The 15,030-nt window shown below is 44.4% G+C and overlaps 1 protein-coding gene across 1 annotated transcript in view; it reads right to left on the reverse strand.

The window, feature by feature from the left end:
- The window catches only part of LOC148029075 (uncharacterized), a 58,246-nt gene extending 44,227 nt beyond the window's left edge, over positions 1-14,019 (reverse strand). Inside the window, exons 1-4 of the mRNA XM_087687831.1 lie at positions 13,546-14,019; positions 13,247-13,361; positions 12,938-13,113; positions 12,735-12,830 (exon numbers count right to left, since the gene is read on the reverse strand). Coding sequence (XP_087543957.1) covers positions 12,735-12,830; positions 12,938-13,113; positions 13,247-13,361; positions 13,546-13,839 — 681 coding nt within the window. The 5' untranslated portion in view covers positions 13,840-14,019. The remainder of the gene's footprint in view (positions 1-12,734; positions 12,831-12,937; positions 13,114-13,246; positions 13,362-13,545) is intronic.
- Positions 14,020-15,030: the final 1,011 nt, after the last annotated feature.

Here is a 15,030-nt window from a genome sequence, read left to right on the forward strand (position 1 = left end):
ACACACAGACAGGCTTTGTCCAGGATAGGAGCATCCTAGACAATATCTTCACCTTCTTCGAGGTGACAAAGTGGGCCCAGCACAGTGGTCAAGGATTGGCTATACTACTCCTGGATTTCGAGAAAGCCAATGACAGGGTGGACTGGGACTTCTTAGAGGGCACTATGGTGAGGTTGGGCTTTCCCCAAGCATGGATCCGTGGAGTCTCTGCACTTTACAGATCGACCACCAACAGGGTTCTCATAGATGGCAGGCGAGGCGAGGAGTTTCGACTCGAGAGATCGGTCCGGCAGAGGAGTTGAGTTGAGAAGAAGGGAGATAGATGCAACAATATCTCAGGAGTGGCTTGCCCCCCCCCCGAGATAAGAGCCGATAGAGCCCGGGGAGGTATGGGCCGCTAGGTTTCACCAGCAAGTATCCCCCTACAGTTGGCAGATAGAGTGGGACTCCGGAGGAGCCCCACATGGTACTTTTTTCACCGTGCAGGAGGGGGGCGTCTGGCCTTTGACAAAGGGCAGCAGGATGAGGGGATAGTTGTCTTTTCATGGAGGAGGATTCGGGTGGTTGGCCTTCAGGGGAAGACATGGCGGCTGGACCCTTATGTCTTCTGGGAGGAGCTCAGGGAGTGGCACCTCTCGATTTGGAGGGCAAGCCACTTGATAAGCCGGAGTGGGATCCGGGAGAGTGGCTACGGCCGGCCACTGTGGTCGCCAAGAAGCTACCGAGGTTCCTGGAGTACACAACCAGGATTGGCAAACACATACTGATGCAAGAGGACATGGATTGGGCATTGTGGTGCAGCAGGCATTGGGCGGAGCACAACATCTCAGAGGCTTTCCGACGGACCTTCTGGCGCCTCCTATGGGATAGCTAGAGGCCAAGGAGGTATCGTATTTCTTATGGCTTACGGCACATGGAGGCCTAGCAGTGGAGAGTTAATTAGCCCAGATGCAAAAGCAGGGAGATTGTAAACGCTACACACCAGCACCTCTAGATTCTCCAAAGCACTGCCTTTGGTGTGTGAGGCAGCACAACTCGTGTGGAGAGGAGCATGCCGCATCTTCCACCATATAGCACCCAGCCTTGGATATATCTCATGGGGAGCTTTCTGCTAGCAGGCAGTCAGCCAGGACCGTCACCTTCTTATGAGGCTGGGATACAAGACACGATATTCATTATTGAGACAAGGTCGCGCGTAGTGGTCAATTTGGAGGCTCTACCCATCCGCCAAGTACTGGAGCCCACAGCAGACCACTCTGAGCTATGGGAGATTATAGGAAGTCTTATTGAATAGCATATCTGGAAGGTGCAGTGTCAAGAGGTTTTGGGCGGGTAGAGACTTTCAGTACAGGAGACTTTAGCAGAGCTTTGGGCCTCCATCATCCACTCCCTCCGGCAGCCGATGGGACCAGATGCAAGGCGAGTCTCGAGCTCAACAGAAGCTTCGTTTTCATTTCATGTGCACTTGGGGCGGCCAGGACCTATTTTTCATGATGCAGGCAAGCAGCCCCAGATAGTGATACACCCTCTCCATGGCTTCTAGCCCCCATCTCCCCCTAGACCACCTTGAGAGGCTTGTATACTTGATATATCTGTGACTCTGCATCAACTCCACCTAGTCTGTTGCACATGAGCACTTCCTTGTATTTCGATTTTTTTCTGAAGTAATATGATTAGCCACACTTTATTTGCAAACAAAAAAAACAATGCCTAGTATCTAATGTCACCACTAACATTAGTGGCCAATAAATTGGTCTAGGTCAAAATTTGATATTGTGTACCACCTAGTACCTGACAAACATAACTTATTACAACTTTTGCCTTTGGCATCAACTGATATCACATGATCTTAGGTCCCACACTATAAAACAATTGGCTTGCACCTAACATGTGTAAGTCACATTAACACATTTCATTAACTTCTATTCAAATGCTAAGCAAAGTAATAAAATTTCATATCCTCATGAAATTAGTAATAGCAATAGTAGTTCCATTAGTAAAATTGTTTATAATCTGCATGACCTTTCGAAAGCTACTACGCATATAAATGACCAATAAAATTACAATTTTATTCAACAATGGTTCTACTCATAATCTTATTTTTTTCTTGTTTGGTACAAAAACTACGACTACACATAATATCCACTGACTGAAATTATCATGTCCAATATGCAGAGGGCTTTATGATGAATTGCTAAAATGCATCGTATTAAACAACTTGAACCTTTCGATCCAATAGTACCATCAAATCATGGACTTCTGACATATAAGACTTGACCATGTTGATGTCATTCTTGGCATACCATGATTCTTTGATAAATACTCTTCCATATATATTGATTAATTTTTATTAATAATAATCTTAATTTTTTACCAAGGATGGATAACCTCATAGATAAGCTTTATGATATGCGGTATTTCAACAAAATCCATCTCAGGTCTAGATACCATCAAATACAGATAGCTTCCGAGGATGTCCCAAAAACTATATTTCGAAGATAATATGAACATTATTAACTTTTTGTCCTACCTTTTTGGATTAACCAATGCTCCCATAACTTTCCAACAGATAATGAATGACTTATTTCGTTCGTACCTTGAAAAGTGGACAATCATTTTCCTTGACGACATTCATATTTATAATAAGTCGTTGGAGGAACATGCCAAAAACTTGTGAATCGTCTTACATCTCTTAAGACAAGAGCAATTGTTTACTAAACTATCCAAGTGCAAATTCTTTTGTACAAAGCGCTTATACCTTGGTCATGTCATCTCGATTGATGGCATTCAAATTGATCCCGAAAATGTGTAAGTAGTGCTCAATTGGCCTATTCCAAGAACCATAAGGCAAGTAAAATATTTTGTAGGTTTTATTGGGCTTTTTCGAAAACTTATAAAGGACTATGCTCATATTGCTAAACCTTGGACACAATTGCTTAAGGGTATCCAAAGCAAGAAGAAACACGTTAGTCCACCAGTTGTTTAGACTAGTGAGCTTAACCAATGTTTTCAAACATTGAAATGACTTGTTTACCACTGCACCGATGTTGCAGATTATCAATTCAAATAATCCTTTTGAGATTCATACGGATGCAAGCAGCTATGCTTTAGGTGTTATCATCTATCAAGATGGCTGACCTATCACATTCGAGAGCCGTAAGCTCATCGATGCCCAATCACGTTATATCACCTCAGAGAAGGAATTATTGGCAATTATCCATGTGCTTAAAGTATGACATCAATATTTGTACGGCACCTAGTTTATTATTTGGACAGGCACCATTCATTGAAATACCTATGCGAGCAACCCAATCTCCGTGGCCGCAAGGCGAAATAGACAAAGCTTATGCAAGAGTTTGACTTTGAAATTTACTATAGGAAGGATGCAACTAATATGGTTACTAATACTCTTAGTCACATTCCTGAAGTCAACGTCTTGTCTTTCTCTGAAATTTCCACTGATTTCTATCTTTCTCTCAAAGGGCATTGCCAAAACGATCTTCACTTTAGTAAGATCTGGCAACTAGTTCAAGAGGGACATGGTAGCTCAAGAAGCTTTGGAGGTCTAAATGCCCAAAAGCTAGCTATTGAGAGAAAGATAGCCAAAAAGTATTCCATTCATAATGGATTGCCAATTTAATTTTCCAAATTCAGCATCCAATCATAGGGCAAATCCATATCAATGATTAGAGTTTGTGGACCTACAAGTTTACACATCTGAGTTACTTTAAGTTGACAATGAATTGATGTGCATTGGTCTCTAAGACTGTTGGACAATCAGGGTTAAGGCCTTGTTTGGCAAATCAGATCAATTTGGGATTGAGATTTGTATGAATTCCTCATTGATTCCAATGTGGCTGCAGTGGCAAACCATGCATGCACTTTTCAACATCACATTGGTCAACATTGGAGTGATTGCAGCTTTGTATGCTTGAAGAAACATTGGTTTAAGTGTAATTGTGACTAATTTAAAGCTCATTGGTCAAGGTTGGAGAGAGCAATTGGAGCGAATTCGGTCCATTGAAGAGCGAGACATGCGAGGAATCATTAGCAAAAAGAGTGCTACCCAATGACGGCCGTGTTGATTGCATGGTTAGGTTACAAATTGTTTGTATAGAGACTCATCTTCAACATTAAAGAAATACCATAAGGGGCTCTCATCTTGAGGGTCAATCTAGTGTCATCTAATGTGCAAGAGCGCTCTAGCTCTTTCGTGTCATTTTCTTTCTTTGCTGAATTAAATAGTGTATGTGTTTTAAGGTTATGTTCACTATCCTATAGATTAGATCTACAAGCCGTTTTCAAATGCCCTAGCTGCTTTGGGATGGGACGCTTCGGGATATTATGGGCTAAGCTATGCTTGTAGTCCCTTTTTGGTTCCAATTTGGGCATGAGAGGGGGTGTTAAGATAAAGACGATGCACTACACACATTAGCTTATTAAAACAACCCCTAAACTCAAAGATTACCAAAGTTTTTGAGTCACATCAACCAAAACCCTAATTTTGGGAAGATCCACATCTATAAATAGAAGCTGCCTGTACCACTCAATTCATCCCTTCTCTTGCAAGTCATCACTCTTCTTGCCGATTTCACCATCAGCTCCATCTTCCACCTCCTGTCCAACCTTCGTAACTACTACCACATCATCAACAGCCCTTGGAGCCATGTCCACTATTGCTGCCTACTAACTCCAACTATTAGAGAGAACAATTTCTACCTCTCCTAACAGAAGTGTTTACTGACTAAGCAGGCCACCCTACTGCCCAACCACTTCTAGTGCATGCTGCAGCTTGCATTTACTGCAATGCAAGCCCAATCAACATCAGCCTCACCTTCTACAACTATCACTCAACCTCCTACTGCTACCCATGATCAGCTATCTTCACATTCAAGTGGTTACATTGCTGCATTTACTAGTTCCAACCCTAAAGACTACTCTGCCTTTTAGTTTCCAGACTACTGCCCTTCCACTTTCAGCATCATCAGCTTAAACTAGTGGTTATAAACCTCAGAATCCATCTCCAGTGGAGATCCCTCTAACTACTCCAATTGCTCTGCCTTTGAGCATCTATACACTCTTTTAATTCGTTTGCAGTATTGAGGCATCGAGGAGATTCTATGTGATACCCCTCCCTCCACTCCCTCTTCTACTTAGGTTCTAGAGGCCACCTCCGGGAGCTCCCTAGCTTCTATTCCATCAAAGCCCCAAATAACTTCTTCATATGGCACTTTGGAGGCTGTGATCCATGAGTTTCTTAATTCCCTATGTCTCACCAAGGGGGATTCTAAGGCGGCTCATCTTTCTTCTTCCTTAGTGCAAAAACCCATTCCTTCAACTTCAGAGGGGGTCCTGCTGTTCTTCACACACCCTTTACTCTCTTGGGGTGGTTGACATCTCCATGCCATTGTTGAGAAACCACTTCTTCAGTTTACACACTTCATTTAGGGTTTCGCACTAACAGCCCCAAAAAGGGCTGATGTCCACATTTTGGTCACTTTTTCAATGGGCGCCCACACAATGGTGCACCACCCTAGACAGCTTATACCTATAAATAGACAGTCACTTCATTCATTCTATACCACCTCATGCATTCTTTATCCCTCTTCCTCCATCACTCCCACTCTTCGCTCCACTGCAACCCATACCCCTACTAGAGGACATCACAGTTCGTGGTCGCCCTTCCTCTTCTCCTTCAAGCACCCTAAGTGATGTCTACATTTGGAGGCTCTACCCTCTTGGCATCATCATCAAACTATTGGTGATAGCACTCCTACCTTGGTGTCAGTCCTCCATAGTTGGCGACCTCTTCCACTCCCTTCAAGCCTCTCTAGATTTGCATTTGGCTACCTGGAGTCCTTCTCTACATCTGGTATCACCTTCCCCACCCTAATGTCGGCATCTTCTTGCCTGGCGTCACCCCACATCTGGGGTCAATTTCTACAGCTCTGCATACTTGCATTTTTGGATTAACCCCCTTCACAAGTTGCAGTTACCCTCCTGGTGCCTATCCCTTCATTTTGTGTCGTCATCCATCCCTTGGCGTCAACATTTGGGCTACTCTCCATACATTTGACAACTCCCCACACTTTGGGATTTATGTTTTGCTGCCCAGGCTACTCCCCGGCATTTGAGGACTGGGGTTCTCACTCCCTTGACAGCTGGTGATCATCCTCTTCATCTTTGACAGCATCAAAGAATTGCAATCTGCTCCCTCGACAACTATCCTTCACCTTCCTGTGATTAGTTCCATAGCCCACTACCCAAAGGACTACATTTCACACCCCTCACTGTGCAAATTCCCACAGGTACTACCGCTTGAATCAAACAGGACAGTGCAGTTATCTTTTGAGCATCAGCTCTATTGTATCAGCTTTCTTCTCATAGCATGATTCAGTGTATCATCACCATATTCTTGTATTTCTAAGTTTCTCTTCTCTCTCAGTGTTTGCCATGCACAGTGTTTCTCCCCGCAAACCCTATGGTCTCTCAAGTCTCTTTGTTGTTTTCTTAACACAGTATCAGAGCCATAAGTGCTTAGTGAGCCATGAAGAACCTGTGCATCACAAAAGGCAAAGACAAGTTGCAGATTTAGTATCATCTATTGATTTCCCCCTTCACTTCCACTACATCACCAGGAGACAAAGATACCCTCTCCCACCCACCCTTCTTTTTACAAGTTGGCATTTCGGTACTATGACTTCTCCATAGGCAAATGGACAAACCACTAGGTACTTCTCTTTTGGTATCACTAGAACCCCCACCAATGCTTGCCGACATGGACATTTGCTCCCTACACCCCCGAAGTATATGTGTCTACCCCCAAGCACTCGTTGTGCCACCTCTCCCTTCAAGGCCACAGAGTTTCTTCTACATTGACTTTCAGATTTTTTTGCTCAAGGCAATAAAACGCATTCAATGTGCACTAAGCCCTTCCGAGCCATAGGAGGATCGACTAGTACCACATCCTCCTCGTGACCACCGCAATGCCCTATGAAGGTTGCTTCTAGTTCTTCTAGGATTTTAGGAATGCCACCTTGACAACCTGCAGTTCTACAATCTGCTCCACCGAGAGAGAGAGAGATTGTTGAATATTGTCCCTTCAGCAATCCACTCCTTTGGAGAAAGTGGTTGTTTGACACCTTCCATTACTTTGGCTCCGCAATCCACTCCCTTGAGAGACATTGACTGTTTCCCATCAGCATGACCCTCACCTTTCCCCGCCCTCCACTACTCAAATTCAAGAGGCCACCTCTAGGAGTTCTTTGACATCTTCTACATCCCAAATACCTTCTTCGATATGACTTGCAACACTTCATCATTCGATGATTCCAAGTCCATGATCCATAAGTTTTTAGACCCCCTCTCTCTCGTAGAGGGGGATTCAAAGGAGGATGTACTCTTTTTGCCCTCCGAGAGAGCTCCTACTTCTTTGGCTTCAGAGGGGGCCCCTGTGTCTCCACCCTCAAGGGAGGCACCTACTCATCATGAAGTTCGTGTCGCCCACCATTTACTCTTTGGGAATGGCTATCTTCAAATAGTCATTTCTCCTATTAATGCCTACGATCTTCAAGTATTGCCTAGATTGGGGCCTTTGAGGTTCAACCGTGACTTGGTGATAGGGCCTTTGAATTCCTTCCAACACAAAGCTACAGAGCTAGTGGCTTCTCTCCCAAGATGAAGTCATGTTTTACAGTTCATCCCCTCTGTTGTTCCTTACTATGGATCACCTTTGAGGTGGAAATCTTGGATCTCCGCGCTCCTCTACATCTTCTTCTTATCTCTCTTTGCTTCTCTTTCTTCATCTCTTTTTGGGCCTGGGGGGGGTATTGAGAAACCACTTCTTCAGTTTACACATTTCATTTAGGGTTTCGCACTAACAAACCCAAAAAGAGCTAGCGTCCACATTTTGGTCACTTTTTAAGTAGACACCCACAGAGTGATGCACCACCTAGATAGCTTATGTCTACAAATAGGCAGTCACTTGATTCATTCTATACCACCTCTGTCATTCTTCACCCCTAAAACCAACCTTCCTCCTTGGAAAGGGGGGTAATTCCCTAATTACGCACTTAACTACAGCAATTGACAAATGAATATAACTTAAAGTGCACAAATTACCTTAATAATCTCGGACATTGGACACCCTATTGGCCCAAAAACTAGCATCCCTTTCAATATTTCTTTAGCTTGATTGCTAATGGAATGAGTACACGCTGAGATTCTCAATCTCCTTTGCTGTTCCAAAAAACCTCTTTGTTGTAGCAACAATCAACAATCAATTCAAGCCAATTGCCCCTTGATTTTTCCTAAGCCTCTTCTTGCCTGGCGTCACCCCACATCTGGTGTCATTGTCTACAACCCTAAATGCCTGTGTTTTTTGGGTTAACAAGCCTTCACAAGCTACATTTACCCTCCTGGTGTCTGTCCCTTCATCTAGCATCATCATCCATCCCTTGGCGTTAGCATCTGGGCTGCTCTCCCTGCGTTCCACAATTATGATAACACTCTGGGATTTGCATTTTGCTGCCCAAGCTACTCCCCGGCATTTGAGGACTACAATTTACTCCCTCGACAGATAGTGATCATCTTCATCTCTGACGGCATTTGAGGACTGCGATTTGCTCCCTCAATAGCTGTTCTTCACCTTCAACACCAGATGCCTGTGTTTTTTGGGTTAACAAGCCTTCACAAGCTATATTTACCCTCCTGGTGTCTGTCCCTTCATCTAGCATCATCATCCATCCCTTGGCGTTAGCATCTAGGCTGCTCTCCTTGCATTCGACAATTATGATAACACTCTGGGATTTGCATTTTGCTGCCCAGGCTACTCCCCGGCATTTAAGGACTACAATTTACTCCCTCGACAATTAGTGATCATCTTCTTTATCTCTGACAGCATCTGAGGACTGCGGTTTGCTCCCTCAACAGCTGTCCTTCACCTTCAAGTGATTCCTTCGATAGCGAACTGCCCAAGGATTTTGCTCCCCTCACTATGGAAATTCCCACAGGTGCTACCGCCTAATTCAAACAAGACAATGTAGCTATCTTTTGAGCTTCGACTCCACTATATCAACTTTTCTTCTCATAGCATGATTCAATGTATCATCGCCGTGTTCTTGTGTTTCTGAGTTTCTCCTCTCTCAGTGTTTGCCGTACACACTATGTTTCTCCTCACAAATCCTACTCTCTTTGGTCGCGCTGTCATTTTCTTCTCATAGCATGATTCAATGTATCATCGCTGTGTCCTTGTGTTTCTGAGTTTCTCCTCTCTCAGTGTTTGTTGTACACACTCTATGTTTCTCCTCACAAATCCTACTCTCTTTGGTCGCGCTGTGATTTTCTTAACAAGGTATCAAAGCCAGAGGTGCTCAGTGAGCCATGAAGACTTGTGCATCATAGAAGGCAAAGATAGGTCCATCCACCCTCCCTTTTACAAATTGACAATCCAATACTATGACTTCTCCATAGGTAGATGCACAGACAACTAGGTGCTCCTCTTTCGACATCACCAAAACCCCCACGATGATGCCGACATGAATCTTTGCACCCTACACCCTCGGAGTATATGTATCTACCCCTAGGAGCACTCATTGTACCACCTCTCCCTCCTGAGCCACAATTTTTCTTCTGCACCAACTTTCAGATTTTTATGCTCAAGGCAATAAGACGCATCCAACATGCACTAAGCCTTTTGAGCCACAAGAGGATCGACTAGTACCACGATCTCCTTGCGACCACCGCAACATGCTACAAAAGTTGCTTCTACTTCTTCTAGGGTTTCACGAATGCCGCCTTGACAACCCGCGGTTTTATAGTCCGCCCCACCAAGAGACAATGATTGTTGGATACTGTCCCCTTAACAACACTCCTTCGCAAGGCAATGGCTTTTCAACACCTTCCATTACTTCAACTCCACAGTCCACTCCATTGAGAGACATCAACTGTTACCCACCCTTGGCTCAACATGAGTCACCTTTCCCCACCCTCCACTAGAATCACCTCTAGGAGTTCTTCAACATCTTCGACACCCCAAATACCTTCTTCGACACAACCGGCAATACTTCCGTCGTCATTCAATGATTCCAAGTTCGTCATTCACGAGTTTTTAGATTCCCTTTCTCTCACACAAGGGGATTCAGAGGGGGATGTACTATTTTTGCCCTCCAAGGGGGCTTATACTTCTTTGATTCTAGAGGGGGCCCCTACGTCTCCACCCTCAGAGAGGTCACCTATTGATCATGAAGTTTGTCACCCGCCATTTACTCTTTGGGGATGGCTATCTTTGCCCTCCCTTCCCTCAGCCCTTTCAACACATCAAATCTCGAATGACAATTGCTTTTCCTACCTCACCAATGTGAAATCCTCTTGTCACCGATTTCTATCGTGCCCTTTAGCCTGAGAATCTGGGCCCTCTTGTCACCCAAAATGCTTTTATTTTTTAATTCACTTTTGGTGTTCAAAGACATCTTGCTAGGCTGAAGGGTCTCCTACATTGGCAGCCAGATCTTATTCGGCATTCTAATCTCCTTTACAAGTAGGACTTGGTTCCTTGGCATATAGCAATCTCTACTGCTTCTTTACAATGACTTTTGTACTCTTTAGTCATGTGAGTTTTGTCCTCTTTTAGTCATTTGATATATTATAATTACTCATTACGAGAGAGAGAGAAAGAGAGAGAGAGAGAGAGAGAGAGACAGCAGTCCCAAACTAAGCCCAAAAGGTCCTTGTCAAGAGTTCACACATAGTGTAAGAGACAGCTGATCACAAAATGACTGTTGCACAGAGAGAAAATAGATCAAACAGGTGACAGCAGATCAAATACAGCCAGGGGATGATCAATCACACAGAAGACAGCCCATAAGCAGCCTGAAATACTGTAGCCCAGCCTGTAGAGGGGCAGAAACCTGTCAACACAAACAAGTGTAGCAAAAACACAAAGTTTGCAAGGGTAAAACCAGGTCGTGCAGCAGTTTAAACATTTTACACGCACCCAGTCATGCTGCAGATGCAGAAAGGGCAAAAACAGGTTGAATTGAGCAAAACACAGTCCCACAGGAGAAAACAGGCCGATTTGACTGCTGGAAGGGTCTTGCAGGCTGTAGAAGCAATCGCAGCAGACAAGGAAGAGGAGATCAGCAGTAGAAGATGTGAAACATAGACCTGCAGCAGCAAAAAACAGCACCAAGTTCCCAAACATGGATGTCTGATACCATGTTAGATTAGGGTGCAGCAACGGAAGTGTGAGAATCTGCTGTAACAGACTGCACAAACACAAGAGAGAAGAGAAACACTGCAAATAAAGAAAATCTGATATTCAAGAATATTAGGAAAAGCTCGATTTCCAAATCATGAACCTAGTTAGGGACAATGTCGCATTGGACACAAAGCAGTTATAAAGTGTAGAGACATCATTTTAAAAAGTCCTTATACCATAGTAACATGGAATGGGGAACGGGAACGGAGACAAGGACAGGGTCAGGGACGGGGGGACGGCTAAAAGCAAGGAACGGGGATGGGGGGTGGGATGCGGGAGGGAATGGCATTCATAAATAGCATTTGAAAATGTATGCATGTGATGTGGTGGATGGATGTGTGGGCATAGTAATAGGGGATGCCCATTTTGTAGCTTCCTGTCCTAGTCCCATCCCCGTGTTAGAGCCCCCTCTCATGGTAACAGGGGATGGCAATTTATTATTCTTGTCCCCATGGGCCCGTCCCTATTCCCATCCCTATCCCCAAAATTGGTCCCATGTTACTGTGTGGGTGAATGTATACTACCAAAGAACATACTAAAAAACCACCCCCTAAAAGATACTCACTCCCCCCCCCCCAAAAAAAAAAACTGTCAAAAACGTCCCCTAATAGGAGACGGGGTAGGGGACGGCCGGGACAGGGGATGTCCCTGTCCCATTTTGGCGTCCCCATTCGGCTCATCCGTTCGGGATGGCGTTCCCACGTTCCGAGGCCTCAGGACGGCCATTCCCTGTTACTACGCCTTATACTCTTCAAAAAAATAGAAAAACTACTGTGATTTAAGATGAACATAATGTATATAGTACTCCTTTGATTTGTTTACTTGAATTATAAAAGCTTATGGACAATGATGCTTGTGAGGCATATATAATTTGGTGTTTACAAACTGTAAATTTTTTTTTCCTGGTTCAGAAATAGATAAGAATCTTTTCTCTCATGCACGAACAGTAGAAAGACTAAATTGTCTAAATCGTTAGAAGAATTTACACATGTAATTCTAGAGTTCCACTAAAGTTGTGCTTCCCAAGAATATGAAGTCTGTTTTGCCAACATAGACTCACAAAATGGAGAAGCACCAAATGACAGTTCCACTGTTTAAGTTGTGTTGATTTATAAAATGTGGACTCTCCACCTTTGGACATAACCAAGTGCATCTCATGCTAACTCTTGGAGTCAAACAATGGCTTCAAGAGAGCAATTGTTTTCTACACAAAATCTTAAAATAATGGTGTGGGGGATCTTCAAAAGTCCTTTTGGGGATATTTTCCTAATATCTATCAGCTTTCCTACCACTAATCCATTGACGAAGCTACATCAGTCTATAATTCCTAGCCAACACGTATTAAGCAAGCCGGTCCAATCTAGAGTTTTCAAATTTATAACCACGTATTTAGCCAATATAAGACTCACCCTGATTTATAGCACACATAACTCTGTTTATGCAAACCGTAATTTATGAAGTACATTTTTCAAAATACCTGTTCCTCTGACTTCCCAGTCAATCGAGACATTATCTTGGTCAGCTTCACCTTGTGATACATCATTTCTCTGACTTGTAAACCCACATCGATTGCCTAGAATAAGAGTCAAGCTTGACACAAAAGTTAGAATCCAGAAATATGAAATATGCCCCACAATTGATACACTTGTAAGACTTCAACGTGCCACAATCCTGACTTACTGAGCCCTGTGCACCACCAAGAGGTTGGTGAATCATCACTCGGGCATTTGGCATGCAATATCTCTTCCCCTTAGTGCCAGAGGCCAGCAAAAATGCACCCATGGATGCAGCCAGACCAAAGCAAACTGTCGAAACATCTGCTTTACACAACTTGATGGCATCATATATGCCCATCCCTACATACACATAAAGGAAAATGTAAAACTGAGCTTATTTAACTTGACTTACACCGATTAACATTTGGTTTGTAACATTGATAGATGCTCAGGTGCTAAAAACGAAAGAAATGATGCAACTCAACTGCCATACCAGCAGTAACAGAACCACCAGGAGAATTGATAAAGAGCTTGATATCCTTTGTTTGATCCTCTGCATCCAGAAGTAGCAATTGGCTGATGATTACATCAGCTGCGAAGTCGTCTACCTGCAAGTGTTGTCTTTGGGGCTTAATTGTACGGTGGTAATAACAGGACACAAAGCACTGGCATGACTAACACCCAAATACTGATATACGTGTAAAGACTTGCGTTAGCATACAGCATCGAAAGAACAGTTCACAGATAAATTATCAACTAGAACGAAATCCTAAAACGAAGGATGGAGATAACCTGCGAACCGAGAAAGATAATCCGCTGCTTGAGAAGCATGCTGGAAGGATCGAGGTCTTGCAAACGGGTCATGGTGGGGGTGTACGACGCAGACGGGGGCAAGGCCTGCAGGGAGCACCATTGACGATGGTGCCGGTGTTGACGAAGGCTGAGATTGGGAAGGGGCCTTCTCCGCGAAGAAAAGACGCAAGAACATGAGGAAGCAGAGCCAGAGCTTGGCAGCAGAGGGAAAGGGTCAGGGGAGGAGGTGGAGCATACGGGTGGAGCAGATGATGAGCAGGTAGCGCAAGGCATGATGATGGCGAATGATAATCAATGATGGTGGTGCTGTGATAGCACTCAGGGCGCTAGGCTAGTGCTGCTGCAAACAAAATCGCCCCCATTCTTCCCACCAAGCAGTTCGGGATTCGGCACCGCATGTTTGTGTTAGCAACTTGCTCTATTTCACACACACACACACATCAGATCGCAAGCAATTGTAACTCCAATTACAATAAGGTTTTGTGTGGGTTGCGTAAGAAGTTAAGTTCAATTCTCCGGGATGAACCAGTGTGCCCGAATGGGCCGTTACGAGGGCGTCTAGTAATCTGCCACAAACGGCATCTATACTATTAGTTAAGGAGAGGTGGGGGCGGGTGCCACATGGCAGCCCCCCACCTCACCCACAAAAAAGAAAGAGAACACGGGGGCGGGTGCCACACGTCTAGCACCCGCCCCCCCTAAAAATCGTGCCCACCCTGGCGCGAAGCGCCGGGGCGAGTCTAGGTGCGGAGCGCCTAGTCGTACTTTTTCAAAAGCTTTTTATACTTTCCCATGGGGAAAACAATATCATGAAGTTCCACTCAAGAGGCACCGCATACCTTGCTAGTTGCAGTGCCTTGGTAGGTGTGGTTGGGGGTAGGGAGTTGCCAATCCCGACCTCTTTCCCCATGTTTTTCATTGTAGTATTTAACATCTCAAGAGATACCACATAGCTAGCGAGGTGTGGTTGGGGGCAAGGGGCTACCCTTTCCCCCTTGATTTTCCCTATAGTGTCCAACATCATGAGCTTCTCATCAAGAAGCACCACATGCCTACCTAGGTGCCATTAGACCCAAAGGGCTACTGGCCAAGTGTTTAGCATAATGACCTTCTCCTTGGGAGTCATCACATATATGGGCTAGGTGTAGTTAGGGGTAGGGGGCTACCGACCCCTACCATGGGTGGTAGCCCACTACCTCCAATCACACTCAAATAAGTATACGATCCCTCCCTCGCAAAAGCTCATGATAGTGTCATAATTCTCTACTAGCGTTCTTCGTGCGCACAGAACGCTAGGCCACTTCGCGGCAATTTCGCTGTCTCGAAGCGGCAAGCGAAGTATCGCACGGAGACTTCACTCAACAATCCATTTCTCATCTTTCTCTCTCCTCTTTTTCCTCTCTCTCTCTCTCTCTCTTTGCCTTCTATTTTAGTTTATTTTTCTTTTCTCTTGGCTCTCTCTCT

The sequence above is a fragment of the Lygodium microphyllum genome, chromosome 11, assembly GCF_053477565.2.
Source record: "Lygodium microphyllum isolate KBCC chromosome 11, Lygodium_microphyllum_v1.1.10, whole genome shotgun sequence".
Classification (NCBI taxonomy): Eukaryota; Viridiplantae; Streptophyta; class Polypodiopsida; order Schizaeales; family Lygodiaceae; genus Lygodium; species Lygodium microphyllum.